Genomic DNA, 17,392 nt, shown 5'->3' with positions numbered 1-17,392 from the left:
TGACAAAAAGAGGGGGAGGGACAAAGGTTGAGACTTTAAATGAAGCTCGTGGAAGCGAAGGAGCACAATGATTGTAAAAAAATATATATATAAAAAAATATATTGATGTTTATAATGTTCAATATTGAGTTGGCCCAAACTTTGCAGCTATAACAGCTTCAACTCTTCTGGGAAGACTGTCCACCAAGTTTAGGAGTGTGTCTATGGGAATGTTTGACCATTCTTCCAGAACTGCATTTGTGAGGTTAGCCACTGACCTTGGACGAGAAGGCCTGGCTCACCGTCTCCGCTGTAATTCATCCCAAAGGTGTTCTATTGTGTTGAGATCAGGATTCAGTGCAGGCCAGTCAAGTTCCTCCATCCCAAACTCACTCATCCATGTCTTTGTGGACTTTGCTTTGTGCACTGGTCCAAATCATTTGGTGGAGGGGGGATTATGGTGTGGGGGTTGGTTTTCAGGGGTTGGGCTGGCCTCTTAGTTCCAGTGAAGGGAACTCTTAAGGTGTCAGCATACCAAGACATTTTGGACAATTTCATGCTCCCAACTTTGTGGGAACAGTTTGGGGATGTGAATGCGATACTGCACTCTCTCAAAGATTGATAGGAGAGCGCTTACTTCTACCCAGAAGCCTACGATTTCCATGACGGCTAGCCTGGGGGGGTGCGGCCTTGTCTGTGACAACTCTGGGGGTGTGGCCTTGTCTGTGACAACTCTGGGGGTGTGGCCTTGTCTGTGACAACTCTGGGGGTGTGGCCTTGTCTGTGACAACTCTGGGGGTGTGGCCTGGGGGTGTGATCTTGGACGAGAAGGCCTGGCTCACCGTCTCCGCTGTAATTTATCCCAAAGGTGTTCTATTGTGTTGAGATCAGGATTCAGTGCAGGCCAGTCAAGTTCCTCCACCCCAAACTCGCTCATCCATGTCATTGTGGACTTTGCTTTCTGCACTGGTCCAAATCATTTGGTGGAGGGGGGGACTATGGTGTGGGGTTGGTTTTCAGGGGTTGGGCTGGCCTCTTAGTTCCAGTGAAGGGAACTCTTAAGGTGTCAGCATACCAAGACATTTTGGACAATTTCATGCTCCCAAGTTTGTGGGAACAGTTTGGGGATGGCCCCTTCCTGTTCCAACAAGCAAGATCCATAAAGACATGGATTAAGCGAGTTAGGGGTGGAGGAACTCGACTGGCCTGCACAGTCCTGATCTCAACCCGATAGAATACCTTTGGGATGAATTAGAGTGGAGACTGCGAGACAGGCCATCACGTCCAACATCAGTGCCTGACCTCACAAATGCACTTTTTGGAGGAATGGTCAAACATTCCCATAGACACACTCCTAAACCTTGAGCCCTTCCAGAAGAGCTGAAGCTGTTGTAGCTGCAAAGGGTGGGCCGACTTAATATTAAACTCTATGGACCAAGACTGGGATGCCATTAAAGTTCACGTGCGTGTAAAGGCAGGTGTCCCAATACTTTTGGCAATATAGTGTAGCTGTGCAACCCTACAGGAGGAGGACAGACTCATAGCTCCCGTCTGTCTGCATCACCCTTTAGAGGAAAGGAATTTTGGTGTCTACGTCCCCTCAAATGGAATAGCACCCCTAAACTTACCTTAAAGGATCCCATAAAAAATGAAAGGAGGTTTTGTTTTGCTGCTGAAACTTTTGCTGCCTTTCTCTTCTTCCTCATGGTCTTTGGTGACGGTAAGCTCCATCCGCTGCCAGACTTGCCCTTTTCCCCTAGAGGCTCCTCCCTGCCTCCCGTGTCCAAATGGGATTCACTCCGTGTCCTCCACATGGATCCAGGCACCCCCAGAGTTCTTCCATCCGCCCCCTCTTCTTCATCGCTGTCACAAACCAAGTTACCGGCACTAAAGGAACGTTCCACCCGCACCTCCGGGATGGGTAAAGCGGGACCTTTTTGGGAGGACGGGTCTGGGTTGTCAGCAGGAGGGGGTCTTCGGATCGCTAAACGTTTCCAATTTTGAGGGTTATCGGGAGAGAGGCAAGTGTCACTGCCAGATTTGCGAAGTGGGTTAAACACATGGAGCATCTGTAGAGGAAGAAGAACAGATTGTTAAAATGATTTTGTAGTCATGAGATACATAAGACACTGTAAAACTCAGTGTCTGTGGGAAAGTAGAACACATGGGGTAGGTGGAGGTTATAATGAACCTAGCGTTGCCTCAAGAGTGTTTAAGACAGTCTTTCTCAACCATTTTATCATGGAGGAAACCTTCAAATTACTTTCCAATCTTAGGGAACCCCTGTTAATAACTGCTGTATCTACAGCTCACAGTACTTTAGCATGATGGTCAACGCTTACATGCATGGTCATTGAAAGGAATCCCCCTCTTACAGATAGGTAAAAAGATCATTGATGTCTGTGTTCACTTATATGAGAGGCAAAAATTCTACATTGCTCAAGCAATTCCTAACCCTCTCTATAAAGGAACCATTGGGTTCCATGCAACCCTTGTTGAAGGAAAGTCTAAGGAGCTATCAGTGAATTCCAGGTACCTCGGTCCGGGGTGTACATGGATCCTTACCATCTACCAGGGCCGTCTTTAATATTGATTGGACCCTGGGCAAAAATTTTCTTGGCCACCCCCCCCATGCAATTTCATTCTCCACCTGCTCTGAGACATACAATAAATAACAGCTAGCCTTAAAATCAGTTTACTGTATCAGATCAGGCAGAAATTTCGATTGGTTTTAAGAAGTTGCAGCATATCATTACTGCTTACCGACTGGTTGCTAGAGGTTACAGCACACATTATGGCTCACTGATTCGTTGCTAGAGGTTACAGCACATCATCACCTCACTGCAGGGGAGCATGATATACATATGAATTGAATGCTGCCTTTCTTTACATATCAATGTCGCCGGCTGCATCTATTTACTTACTAATGCTGCTCCCATTTACATATGAATGCCGGTTATTTACATGTAAACACAGGGTCTACAGGTGAGTTACTTGTATACAACAATAGGGCAGAGCTGGGCAGCATTAGTACCAGATATCGGGACACAGCACAGGACTAAGACTTCAAGGGACAAGGGAATTTAAACTGGGATAGTTGGCAAGTATGAGGCAGCTGCTTTGGGCCCCCCAACAATGACAGGGCCCAGGGCAGCTGCCCCTTTTGCCCTGCCTTAAAGACGGCCCTGCCATCTACCATGATATGATTAAGCCCCCTCCTGAAGTTTAGTCCCACTCCTGTCATTCTGCTCCTAAGCAGTGGTGACTTCACTTTCTCTTTGGACCACAGAGAACTTCAAGGGACATTTCTTTACCTTCACAGTACAGCCACTTATCATCGGAAGTCTTCAGTGCCACACTCGGGGCCTATATGAATGGAGGAGCCCAAGGTTCATCCCCTAGAAGACATATTCTATTTGTATGAAGGACTGACTCTAGGTTCACTCTGGGTTGTCACTCACCTCATTCCCCAGGAGCCCAGTCCCTCACCCCCTATCAAATTTCAGAGCCTTGGCAGGCCGTTATTGGTCTGGAATACGACAGCTGAAAAAAAGGCTGAGGTTTAGTACCAGAAGGGGTGGGGCTTAATCTTGACTTGAGGAAAAGTCGGGGCTTACATACAGATGACATATATAGGGCTATCTTTTATTCTTAATGCGCTAAATCACTTAACCACTTCCCTGCTGGGCACTTTCACCCCCTTCCTAACCAGACCAATTTTAAGCTGTCGCACACTGAATGACAATTGCGCGGTCATGCAACACTGTGCCCAAACTATATTTTTATCATTATTTTTTTTAAACAAATAGAACTTTCTTTTGGTGATATTTAATGTTTTGCTAAACAAATGAAAAAAGACCAATTATTTTGAAAAAACATTTTTTTTTAGTCTCTGTTATAAAATTTTGCAAATAAGTAATTTTTCTCCATAAATGATGGGCACGGATAGGGTGCACTGATGGGGTGACATGGATAGGCACTGATGAAGCTAGACTGATATGCGGCACTGATGGGCACTTATCAGTGCCCCGATTATATGTGAACATGTTCCTTGTCACACTTGCTTGCCGGTTACCGGCTCTGCTTTCCGCATGTTGTGACAGGACGTGAGGAAAGTACTACCGATAACCGAGAAGTCTGTTTACATTGTGATCAGCTGTGCCCTTTACCACGATCACTCAGCATGCTGTTATACCTGCAAAGGGTGGGCCAACTCAATAATGAAACCTACGGACTAAGACTGGGATGCCATTAAAGTTCATGTGCCTGTAAAGGCAGGTGTCCCAATACTTTTGGTAATATAGTGTATGTGGCATGATGGCGTTAAAGCATACGCATGTTGCACACAGCAGTCTACTTACTGTAAGCTAATCATATTGACATTATCTAGGAAAATGTGAGTGTTGCCCGTTATGAAATGGTCCCATCATATACGTCAACAGTAGAGTGTTTGCACACGCGCACCACAATGAAAAACACAAAACATGCCAAACAAAGCATTGCGGGTGGAGACAGCTAGCGGGATACAGGACAGGTGAGACTGACAGGTGTGTGGGGGCAATATACAGAAGGCACCTGTGTGAGTATGGGAGGATGATGACAGCAATATAAAAAGAGAAGGAAATGTTTCTTTGCATGCAAGGTGAAAAGCCAAGGGGACTTTCCTGTATTATAATGTCAGGAGCATGATACCGAAACATCTGATACTTATCCCTGATGATGGATGTCTTAACAGGGAGACAACAGTGTATTTTAACAAAGTATATTATCTTAATATTGAAACATTTATCCGTGGGTCACGTTTGCCATGATCCACGTTTTTCATTCGTTTGCTGTACCATATTTTGAAAATTTTATTTCACATCCACCTTTTTAAAATGACTCTTTCATATCATAAATGTAACTGGGATCATAAATCACATTCCCTGTTAAGGGCCCGTTCACAATAGCCGTACACTGAATCTTTCCATTTCAGTGTACAGGCTAGTAGAGAGCGTTGTGTGCTGGCGGTGGGGGGGGGGGGGGCAGTGACTTGTGTTGCCACTAGGGTTCCACCAATACTATTATCAGTACCGATACCAAGTATTTTCACAAGTATCGGTACTCATGCAAATGCACTGATACCTGAAACTGATACTTTCAGGCTCGGTTCTTTGAGCTGTCAGTGGGTCTCCCCTGTAGACAGCTAAAGAAGACGGTATTTGGAGCGGTCAAAAAAAAAAAAAAAAAAAAAAAAGCAGCCGGCAATGTTTATTAACAATATTGCTCAACCACTGAAACACTAAAATTAAAAGAAACTGTTTCTTTTTGTATCTTTCTGTTTCTTCATCTGCAGATCAAAAGGATGAACAAATGTTCCTCTGTTTAACCGCTTAAAGAGGGATTCCACCAAAAAAAAAAAAATATTAAAAGCCAGCAGCTATAAATACTACAGCTGCTGACTTTTAATAAATGGACACTCGCCTGTCCCGGGTTCCAGCGATGCCGGCAGCCGAGGCCGATTGATCGCTCGGCCCTCGGCTGCTGTCGCCACCATTCTAGGTGAGGGAATCAGGAAGTGAAGCGAATCGGCTTCACTTCCCGGTTCCCTAATGCGCATGCGCGACTTGCGTAGCGCAATAGAAAATCTCCGCGCTGTCACTGGGACCCGTGTGTGTCCCAGCAGACAGCGCTGCAGGGCAGGAAATGGCGTAGACTCCCACGGGAGTCTATGCCCGGAAGTGGGTGTAAATACCTGTCTTTGACAGGTATCTCCACCCCCCTCCCCCCTGAAAGGTGTCAATTGTGACACCGGAGGGGGAGAGGGATCCGATCAGCGGAGGTTCCACTTTAGGGTGGAATCCCGCTTTAATAACCCTTAATTTACTCTAATCAGCCTTAATTAACTCCCTATTCTCCTCCATTTAATTATTATTTTCCTGCTTTTTTTTTGTTCACGTCTATTTTATAAACGATAAACAATTAACCGCTAGCCGACCAGCCGCCTCAGTTGTACTGCGGCAGCATCGCTCAGCTGCGCGCATCGCCGTTATGCTACGTTGGTAGCAGAAACGGACATTAGGGGGCGCTTGCTCCCCAAGTCGATTGCAAGTGTGCGGCGGTCTCGATCGCCGCCAGGTTCCCGCGATCACTCAGGGCACACGAAGAACCAGCATCTGTGTGTGTAAACACACAGTTTCCAGTTCTCTAAGCAGTGAACTGACAGATCATACAGAGTATGGACAGCGATCTGTTAGTTTCCCTGCACAGTCCCCTCCCCCTTCAGTTAGAACACAAACTAGGATACATATTAACCCCTCCCCCACCCCCTAGCGTTAACCCCGTCTCTGCCAGTGACATTTTAACAGTAATCAATGCAATTTTAATCGCACTGATCACTGCATTAATGCCAATGGTCCCAAAAATGTGTCAAAATTGTCCGACGTGTCCGCCATGTCGCAGTCATGATAAAAATTGCTGATCGCCGCCATTACTAGTAAAAAAAAAAATATTAATAAAAATGCCTTAAATCTATCCCCTATTTTTTGTAGACGCTATAACATTTGCGCAAATCAATCAATATATGCTTATTGTGTTTTTTTTTTACCAAAAATATGTAGAAGAATACGTATCGGCCTAAACGGAGAAAAAAAAAAGTTTTTTTTATATATTTTTGGGGGATATTTATTATAGCAAAAAGTTAAAAATAATGCGTTTTTTTTTTCTTCAAAATTGTCGCTCTTTTTTTGTTTATAGCGCAAAAAAAAAACAAACAAAAAAACAAACAAACGCAGAGGTGATCAAATACCACCAAAAGAAATCTCTATTTGTGGGAAAAAAAGGACGCCAATTTTGATTGGGAGCCATGTCGCATGACTGCGCAATTGTCAGTTAAAGAGACGCAGTGCCGAATCGCAAAAAAAAAGTGGTCTGGTCTTTGGCCAGCCAAATGGTCTGGGGCTTAAGTGGTTAAGACTTTGTTTTGTTTGCTTTGTTAGTGAATATTTTTACACATATATATTAACATATATTTACACATTTCACATTGAAAAAGCGCAAAATAAAAAAATAATTTTTTTTATTTCATTTGTAAATAACTTTTCAATGCTTTGTACCATTGCTGACAGCTTAAGTGAAAAGAAAAAAACTGTTGCGGTAGGTATCGTTAATTGGTATCGACGAGTACTAAAGTAAAAAAGTATCGGTACTGGTGAAAAAAAAAAAAATGGCATCAGTGCATCCCCAGTTGTCATAGTACAATGGTTTACTTTTCTTTATTTAACTTTATTAACAATTGCAAAGCTTAATTCAGTCCTAGCGGAGCTGCTGTGCTAAAATGTACTGTGACCTCAAGTGAGCGCCAATGCATTCTGAAAAAAAATGCAGCAGAGGTGTGGGTTAGTGTCCATTGTGTGTCGGGGGTGGGGACAGTGCCCTGTGTTGTTACAATGCAAGGTAGTTTACTTTATTCTTAAACTTTATTAAAAATTGTCTATGTGAAACTTAAATCATTCCTATGCCCTGCAGCAGAGCTGTGGGCTAGTGTCTACTCTACTGTGTGCCGGTGGCAGAAGGCAGTGCAGTTGCATTAAAAATCCATAGAAAGTACAGGCTGGCAACTCAACAGCAATCCACCCACAAATGCTGACGTGTTTCGGCCTTAGGCCTTCATCAAAAGCCTAAGGCCGAAACGCGTCAGTATGTTTGGATGATGTTATTGCTGTAATGCTTAAATAAATATTTTCTATGGAGAAGTTGCCAGAGAAGTTTCCGGCTTGTACTTTCTATGGATCTTTTGTGAGGTTAATTAGCCAGAGCACCGACTACTCTACACACCAACTATACTATATAGCGGTAGAGCTTGGGTGAATTTTTCTCAGTGCGCTGCATTGTTTACTTTATTGTTCTTTAGCTTTATTAAAAATGATCTGACATTTAATTGATTTCTATGCCCGACAGCAGAGCTGCAGGCTAGTGTCTGCTGTGCGTCGGCGGTGGGGGGCAGGAGATGTTTGTTTTCTTCAACTTTATTAAAAATTGTCAAAGTAACGCTTAATTTATCCCTATGCACCACAGTGGAGCTGCAGTGCGAAAACAGATGGTGGCTTTAGGTGAGCTTTAGTGCATTGCTGTAAAATGCAGCTTGTTTGTATTTTTCTGCATACCTGTAGGCAGTGTTGCAGTGTAAACAGGGCACATAAAATAATTATTATGTATTGTATGTGCCCCATGGGGTGAGTGACATTGATCAAGTGCAGATAAATCCCAGCACATAGGATCATTGCTCTTGCTCCAGCGTTCATGGCGATACCTCATATGTGTGGTTTGACCCTCGTTTACATATGCGCACGTGACCTATGTATGCGTACATTTTTGTGTGCGAGCATGAGGGAACGGGGAGCTTTAATTTTTTTTAATTTTTTTATTGTTTATTTTATTTCTTTTTAATTTTACACTTTCCCTTAATTTTTTTATTTATTTTTTGATCTATTTTATTCCTATTACATGTAAACAGCCCTTGTAATAGGAATAGGGTATGACGGGTCCTCTTTTTGGAGCGATGTGAGGCCTACAAGACCCCACATCTCTCCTCTAGGCTGAAAAGCCTGAGATAAAAAACGAAAAATAAAAAAACGATCTTAGGCTTTCCAGCCAAACACATGGCAGTGTTTACAACTGCCGGGGGCCGACGTGACGTCATAACATCTCGCCTGGCCTCCGAGAGTCATAAAGATGACCGGGGACAATCTGGTCCTCGGTCAGCTCTATGGTAAACTTCTGCCACCAGCGGATTCCTTCTCTGGCTCACTGAACGCGTCTGTAAAAACAATGAAGCAGCCGAACTTCCGCTATGAATTGCTTTTACTGTGTAGAGAATCGCCAGCAGAAAAAAAATATCTAAATGTACAGGCATCATTCAGATAGCTCCACTGAAAGCCCAGGCCGTCATATGACATTCAGGGGTATGAAAGTGGTTCATTTCAGTCACTTTTACGCTTGCCCGCCTACTCCTGGCACCGCCATTTTTGTTAGTCTAGTGCCTGTGCCAATGTGATGTTAATATTTTTTTTACTGAAAATTAAGTTTTTAACTTCTATAGTGTGTCCTTAAAGGAAAAGTGCACTTTAAAAATAAAGTGCACCTACCATTTTTACCCCCTTCCCCTGACCTAACCTAATTCACCAACCCCCACCCTCTGCAGATGCATGTTTACCGCCATGATTTGGAGGTAAGCATGCATCTGCAGAGGATGCAGTTCCATGATTTGTTCTGAACCAGTGCTGCAAGTTTCTCTTGGCCACATCCTCACACTACAGCTCCATAGCATAACCAGAGCGCACTGGATACAGATAAAATCACTTTAATGAATAAGATAGATAAAATCGCCCTTACAATGAAGTGACTTGGTCGGCGCATATCAACAAGACAAATCATCTAGAAGAACATCAGGTTACGTCAACAGATGGTGAAGCCCTCTCACTAGGCTGTCGGCATTAGGAGAAGATGCAAGTCAAGATGGATACTCTGAGGTGGAAACTGGGAGAACCAAAATGAAGGAAACCAAAAAGTCCCAACCTGGCACAGAAATGGGGGCCGCGATTGTATCTTTAACCACTTGCCATCCAGGCCAATTCTGACATTGTAAAATTCATAATTTTTTTGCTAGAAAACTACATCTACAACACCCAAACATTATATTTGTTTTTTTTTTTTATAGCAAAGACCCTAGAGAATACAATGGCGGTCGTTGCAACTTTTTATCTTGCATGGTATTTGCGCAGCAATTTTTCAAACACGTTTTGCTTTAAAAAAAAAAAAAACCCATTAAAGTTAGCCAATTTTTTTGCATAATGTGAAAGATGAAGTTACGCCAAGTAAATAGATACCTAACATGTCACGCTTCAAAATTGCACACGCTGGGGAATGCCACCAAACTACGGTACTTAAAGTGGTGTTCCACACAAAAAAAATGCTTAAAATTCCTAAAAAAAATAAAAAAATTGTACATTTTTTTTTAACTCACCTCTAAATGTCTGTTGCTAAGGGGTCCTTTGTAGTCTGCCTCCTTCAGTGCCTGGGCTCCTGACGTCCCTTTCCCTCGGCACAGGAAGGGGTCAGATTCGCCCCTCCCTCCTATCAGTCATCTGGGACACGTGACAGGTCCCAGATGACTGCGCGGCCAATCACGGTGCGCGGCGCCATTCGCGCATGAGCAATGGGTGCCCGGCTGTGAAGCCACCGCCAGGTGCCCACAGTTGCAACGCCGATGCCTCCGAGAGGAGGGGGGGACAAGCGGGTCTTCGTTCCCCCGCATTGCTGGACCATGGGACAGGTAAGTGTCCGAATATAAAAAAGTCAGCAGCTGCAGTATTTGTAGTTGCTGACTTTTAATTTTTTTTTTTTTAAGGGAAACTCCTCTTTAAAAAGCCCCATAGGCGAAGCTTTTAAATTTCTTTACCGATTACATGTTTCGAGTTACAGAGGAGGTCTAGGGCTAGAATTATTGCTCTCACTCGTGGTGATACCTCACATGTGTGGTTTGAACACCGTTTTCATATGTGGGCGGGACTTACATATGTGTTCGCTTCTGCGAGCGAGCGAGTGGGCGCCTTACATTTTTTAAATTTTTTGATTGTTAATTTTACTTTTCTTTTTTAGTTTGACACTTTAAAAAAAAAAAATTGATCACTTTTATTCCTATTACAAGGAATGCAAACATCCCTTGTAATAGGAATATGGCATGATGGGTCCTCTTTACAGTAGCTGGGAAGCTTGAAATAAAAAAAATAAAGGATCTCGGCTTCCCAGCCGAGGCGGCGCCATTTGTTTGAATGCAGAGGCCGGAAGTGGCGTCATAACACCGTGCCCGGCCTCCAAACAATAATAGAGACTCTGGCGACCATTTGGTCCTCAGTAAATCTCTATAGTAAACATCCGGGGTCAGCGGATCCATTCTCCGATTCACCAATGGAAGTAGTGAGTTGGTAGAAGCACTATAGGGTGGCGGGAGGGGGTGGATGTCCCCTCTCGCTGTCCATAAGAACGATCAAGTGGCGGAACAGCCGATATCATTCTTATGGTGTAGGGAATCGCTGGCTGAAAAAGATGCTATCTGAATGATGCCTGTAGCTGCAGGCATCATTCAGATATCCCCGCACACAGCCCAGGACATCATATGACGTACCTTGGGCGGGTAGTGGTTAAAGTGATACTAAATACACACTGTTTAATTTACATTTTCCCTTTCATATATATATATTTGTAACATGTGAATAAACGGTTTAAAATTGTCATGCAAATATGTATTTGAAATAAAAATCTTTATTATTTTTTGAAATAACTTGGTGTGGGTGGATTTGTGCCAGTCACAGGCTGTGTCACGCCCTTCCAGCCTCTTTCTTCAAAGAAGAGGGTGGTGAAGCCTCCATTAATCTACATGTAATATCCTGCCCTCGTTGTGTTTAGCTGGTTAGTGGGCATGGAAGAGGAGGAGGGAGTGGGCTGTCATTTGTGGTATAGTCACATAGGCTGCTCAGATGTGATAGGGAGGAAATGCTCAGGGTAGAAACTCACTGAAAACTGAGCATGTGCAGAGCTGCCAACACTGCTCTGCAAAATCTCTAGTTTAATTGGGGTCATGGACAGAAGGGGGAGATAGAGAGCAGCAGGATCAACCAGGTTTTTTGCAGAATACAGAAAACGAATCTCATAGTGACTCAGTGAGTATGAACGGCATGTAATAGATGATTTATTGATAGTTTTTATCATGGGAGTTTAGCCCCACTGCAAGTGAGGATTTTCAAGTTTCTTGGAGTTTGGCTTTAAGGACTCTTGGTATTGTTATTCTCCATAAGGCACAATAACAGCAGGGCTCGAGTCCTGCGGGAACGCATGGGAACGGCGTTCCCGTACTATTTCCACAACGGGAACGCCGTTCCCATTAGCAGCCCGAGTAGCCCGCCGCTCGTGCGTAGCCCGCCGCTCCTCTGCCGCCCGAGTCAGTGACTGGTTGCTAGGCTAGGGCCGCTCCGCGTCTAGCAACCGGTCACATGACATCTGCCGTACACGTGGGCACGCACTGGAGTCAGTGGGCAGTACGCATACGGCCTCCAGCGCAGCCAGCGGCAGACACACGCCGCTGGCATACGGACTGTCTCCTCCCTCCCCTCTACTCAGTGCTCTCCCGAGAAGTAAACCAGGTTAGTCACTAGCACTCTGCATTACCCTGCCAATACTCTGCATTACTCAATACTCTGCATTACCCCGCCAATACTCTGCATTACCCCTCCGACAATACTCTGCATTACCCCTCCGACAATACTCTGCATTACCCCTCCGACAATACTCTGCATTACCCCTCCGACAATACTCTGCATTACCCCTCCGACAATACTCTGAATTACTCCGCCAATACTCTGCATTACTCTGCATTACTCCGCCAATACTCCGCCAATACTCCGCCAATACTCCGCCAATACTCCGCCAATACTCCGCCAATACTCCGCCAATACTCCGCCAATACTCCGCCAATACTCCGCCAATACTCCGCCAATACTCCGCCAATACTCTGCATTACTCTGCATTACTCTGCATTACTCTGCATTACTCCACCAATACTCTGCATTACTCCACCAATACTCTGCATTACTCCACCAATACTCTGCATTACTCCACCAATACTCTGCAATACATACCCTGCCAATACTTACTCTGCAATACTTACCCTGCCAAGACTCTGCAATACTTACCCTGCAATGCCCTGCCAATAATCTGCAATACCCAGCAATAATCTGCCATACCCTGCCAATACTCTGCAATACCCTGCCAATACTTATCCTGCCAATATTCTGCAATACCCTGCCAATACTTACCCTGCCAATACATATTCTGCTAATACCCAGCCATACCCATCCATGCTCAGCCAAAATATTATTGGGGGAGATGACGTGGATATTACAGTAGGGGAGATGTATATTACAGTAGGGGAGATGTATATTGCAGTGGGGACTATATGGTGGTGACATTTTTCACAGGTTTTTGCAAATTCAATTATTATTTGCTGATCCGAAAAAAGATCCGATCTGTGACTCAGATCCAAGGAATGATCTTGCACGGCAAGGGCAACGTTATTCCAGTTTGTGTGATATTTTCTAATTTGCTGTATTTGAATTTGGAACAGGGTGTATTTGTGTTAGAAATTCCCTGCGAGGGAAAGATCATCACCCATTGTGTTGATTATTCTGTTTGACAAGTTAACTTATTTTGTATTTGTAAACTGGCACTTTACAATAAATGTACTGTATTTTCTGTGAAATATATATGCATATGAGCGTACCTTTACTTATTTTTTTTTTTTTTGGTGGGGGAGTGGATCTTGGGTGAGAGTTTCCACACTTTTTTCCCCAGCACTTGACCCCTGAATAACAGTGTGTTCACTAAGTTAGTGTTGGTCCCCATACATAGCCATCGTGGGCTGCAAGTTGGACACTCCTACTCTAGAGCATCAGGGAAACTGTCCTTAAAGAGTAAAAGAAAGACAGAGAGAGACAATTTAGATCAGCATTTCTCAACCAGGGTACCAAGAGGACAGTACAATGGTGGTTAGTGAGAAGAATGTCCATGTTGTTAGTGATCATTGGGAGAGCAATCCAATTATTATTATTATACAGGACTTATATAGCGCCAACAGTTTGCGCAGCACTTTACTTTACACTGGTGGTCAGCGGGAAGAATGCTCCTTATATTAGTGATCATTGGGAGAAGGACCCCATTACATTGTTGGTCAGTGGGAGGAACCCCCCCTTTCATTAGTGAACACTGGGAGAGGTTCCACATTACAATGGTGGTCAGTGAGAGGAATGCTCATTACATTAGAGATCATTGGGATAAGGAATCCATTACACTGGTGGTCAGTGTGAAGTATGCTCCTTATATTAGTGATCATTGGGAGAGGGACCCCATTACATTGGTGGTCAGTGGGAGGAATGCCTCTTTCATTAGTGATCATTGGGAGAGGCACCACATTATACAAGTGGTCAGTGAGAGGAATGCCCCTTACATTAGCCATCATTGGGACAAGGAACCCATTACACTGGTGGTCAGAGAAAAGAATGTCCTTTTTTTTGGGATCATTGAGAGAGAGACACACCATTACATTGGTGGTCATTGGGATGAATGTCCCTACATTGCTGGTCAGTAAGATGAATTCTGCCTAGCTAAACAAAAGTAGTGACCATTGGTGTCAGTGGTTACGTATCCAAGAGGCAGAATTTGGACATTTCGCCTGGGACCCTAGTAAGCCCTTTAGGAACCCTAGTGTTTCATGGAACCCTGGTTGGAAAAGGCTGCCATAATGTGTAATGTTAGCTCAGCCAGAATGCAAAACAAAGCTTGCATGAACAAAGTTAAGGGAAATAAATTCACAAGTAGCTGTGATATCACCTACAATGGGTTAAGTACCACAATAGAACAATGGAATAAGCGAACGGATTAAATCGTGGTGAAAAGACGAAGGAGGGAAGACACCCAACAATTTGGGAGTGAAAAACAAAAACCCTTTCTCAAGAACCTTTGAGTTTTAGTACATTGGAGTTAGAGGTCTGTAGTAAGCATGCAGCAAACCAAAACCGTAAAAAAGTCAGAATTCCTCATCTCTATACTTGGTATGGGTCAATGCTGCAGAAGGAATTGAAGCTTCTGAATTGAACTTGAAGCTGCTGGATTTGCATCAAAGTATTAAAGCTGGTAGATCACAAATAAAAGGTATTGAAGCTGCTGGACTGGCAGTGAAGAACTGAAGCTGCTGGACTGGCAGTGAAGAACTGAAGCTGCTGGCCTGGCACTGAAGAACTGAAGCTGCTGGACTAGCATTGAGGTTGCGGGATTGGTATTGAAGTAATAAAGATGGTGAGTAACTATCGAGGCCGCTTCATTAGCATTGACATAATAATAAAGCTGGTGAATTGGAAATATAGTATTGAAGCTGCTGGACTGGCACTGAAGTATTGAAGCTGCTGGACTGGTATTGAGACTGTTGGTTTGATGATGAAGTAATAAAGCTGCTGGATTGGCATTGAAGAATTGAAGCTACTGGATTGGCATTGAAGTATTAAAGTTGGAGGATTGGAAATACAGTATTGAGGCTGCTGGATCAGTATTGAAGTAATAAAGCTAGTGGATTGGAAATACAGTATTGAAGCTGCTGGACTGGCATTGAGGCTGCTGGATTGGCATTGAAGAAATGAAGATACTTGACCAGCTTTGAGACTGCTGGACTAGCATTGAAGTAATAAGGATAGTGGTTTGGAAATACAGTATTGAAGCTTCAGGATTGGCATTGAAGAAATGGAGCTGCTGGATGGGCATTGAAGAATTGAAGCTGCTGGGTTGGCATTGAGACTGCTGGATTGGCATTGAAGTATTCAAGTTGGTGGACTGGAAATACAGTATTAAGCCTGTATTAGCATTGAAGTAATACATGTAGTGTTTTGGAAATGTAGTATTGAAGCTGCTGGATTAGCATTAAGGCTGCTGGATTCGCATTAACATAGTAAAACTGGTGGATTGGAAATACAGTATTGAAGCTGCTGGATTGGCATTGAAGAATTGAAGCTGCTGCAATTGCGCCAAGACTGTTGGATTGGCAATGAAGTAATAAAGCTAGTGGATTGGAAATACAGCATTGAAGCTGCTACTTTGGCATTAAAGAATTTAACCTGCTAGACTGGCATTGCAGAATTGAAGCTGCCAGACTGGCGTTGAGGCCGCTAGATTGGCCTGGAAGTATTGAAGCTTCTGGATGGACAGCCAGGCAGCTTGAACTTTCAGAGCGGCCACATTCCTCTTTTGAGTAAACCATGAGCATACAGTAGCTATATTAAGGTTTTTCTGAGAAATGTTCTAGTATGCCAGAAGGTGTGTAAGAGTGGCACCATTGATTACCGTCACCTTTAAAGACCCGCTGTTGCTCAACAGCACCTTAGGTCTTCATCTGTCACACAGCCAGAAAAAAAAAAGCATAAGATCAGAGCCGCATTTAAGTCCTATAGAAGAGAACTTTCACAAAGTATGTGAAATCCTTTCAACACTGCACACTGTTTACCAAAATATACCCTAAAAGAAGATTCCTTGTCCGGCCTGGCCTCAGTTCTGCTAATTAAAGGTTTACGGGGCCAGAAAGACGGTAATTCAACCCGTCCAAAGCTACAATCATGTGAACAAATGCATTCACCTCCCTCCTGGAAGGAATGTCCAAGTCCTGAAGAAACTTTTCCTTTCCCTACCCAGGACTGGCACCGCAGAATGTGTAATCCACCAGACGTTTTTCATGTAAAAACGGCTACTGGTGAAGGGAGAACTTTGCTTTTTTTTTTTTTTTAAGAATCCCAAATGTTTATTCTTAAAGCTGGGCTCCGATCACAAACTTTAATAAATATATTCCCCCAGTAACCACAAAGGCACCAAAATGCATTTACAAACCCTTATAAAAGTGGCGGTGATATCATCACTGCAAGTAGCTTGTGCAGAGAGTAGAACTGTGGGAGGGGCTCAGAAGGCTCCACCCACTACAGGCTGCCTGCAGAAAACTACAGGAGGGGGCGGAGACAAGACCAGTCACCCTGCACAAGGAGAGAGAACAGCAGTGACAGGTCTTGCTCCTGCAGAGAGGTAACGTTTCACACTGGATTACTGCACAGATCTGGAAAAGATACACAAATCACAACAAGATTCAAGGATGAACACACATTTAAATGGATTCGATCTTTCAAGGACTTAATCATCCCATTTAAATCTGGAAAAACCGGTGATGAAATCACACATGCACGTGTGGTGTGCGCTATGAGGCACAACAACGCACATGCACCATACTACATAGTATATGCCTGGTGCATTGCCATTCATTTTGCATAGCACCCAAGCACACATATACAATGTAAAAAAACACACCTGTCCTTCGCTGCATCACAACACACAGATGTACATGCACCATACAGAAGGGGGCCAGCGCGTTTCCCAAAATAAATACAGCACAGCAGACACTGCCTGCTTTTAGGCTTAGCTTGTCTGACTGAAACAGAATGAATTTCCCAGTGAGAGATGAGCCACTACTATGATTATTTCTGTGTGCAAAGCTCAGCTTGAGTTACTGAGCTCTGTAAACAGGCAAAGCTGAAAAAGACACATAGCTAAAAAAAAAAAAAGAGCCCAAATAGCCACCTAATGGTTAAAATAGAGAATACATAATATTAATATGTTTTATTTATTTTTTTAAGTAAAAAAACTTTATTTGATCTAAAAATGGTAATAAATATTAAATTCCCCTTTAAAAGGACCTACTAATCAAAGTAGGAGTATCATATGAGGATATGAAATACTGTAATTTAACAAACATCACCAAAATCTTTTTTTTTAAAGTATAAATAAAAATTCTGTA

The 17,392-nt window shown here is 43.5% G+C and overlaps 1 protein-coding gene across 3 annotated transcripts in view; it reads right to left on the bottom strand.

Moving 5' to 3' along the window:
* The window catches only part of LOC143983383 (regulator of G-protein signaling 3-like), a 257,050-nt gene that overhangs the window by 93,879 nt on the left and 145,779 nt on the right, over positions 1-17,392 (bottom strand). For 2 of the 3 annotated variants that reach the window (XM_077483018.1, XM_077483037.1), the window contains exon 2: positions 1,608-2,048. In XM_077483018.1, the coding sequence (XP_077339144.1) occupies positions 1,608-2,048 (441 nt within the window). Of the gene's footprint in view, positions 1-1,607; positions 2,049-3,293; positions 3,333-17,392 lie in introns of those variants that run through there. The other variant, XM_077483027.1, reaches the window with a different exon arrangement.

The sequence above is a fragment of the Lithobates pipiens genome, unplaced genomic scaffold, assembly GCF_037356315.1.
Source record: "Lithobates pipiens isolate NorthernLeopardFrog02 unplaced genomic scaffold, aLitPip1_a1.2 Scaffold_1, whole genome shotgun sequence".
In the NCBI taxonomy this organism is placed as follows: Eukaryota; Metazoa; Chordata; class Amphibia; order Anura; family Ranidae; genus Lithobates; species Lithobates pipiens.
The sequence above is the reverse complement of the archived record's forward strand: the minus strand, read 5'-3'. Positions and strand labels throughout refer to the sequence as shown.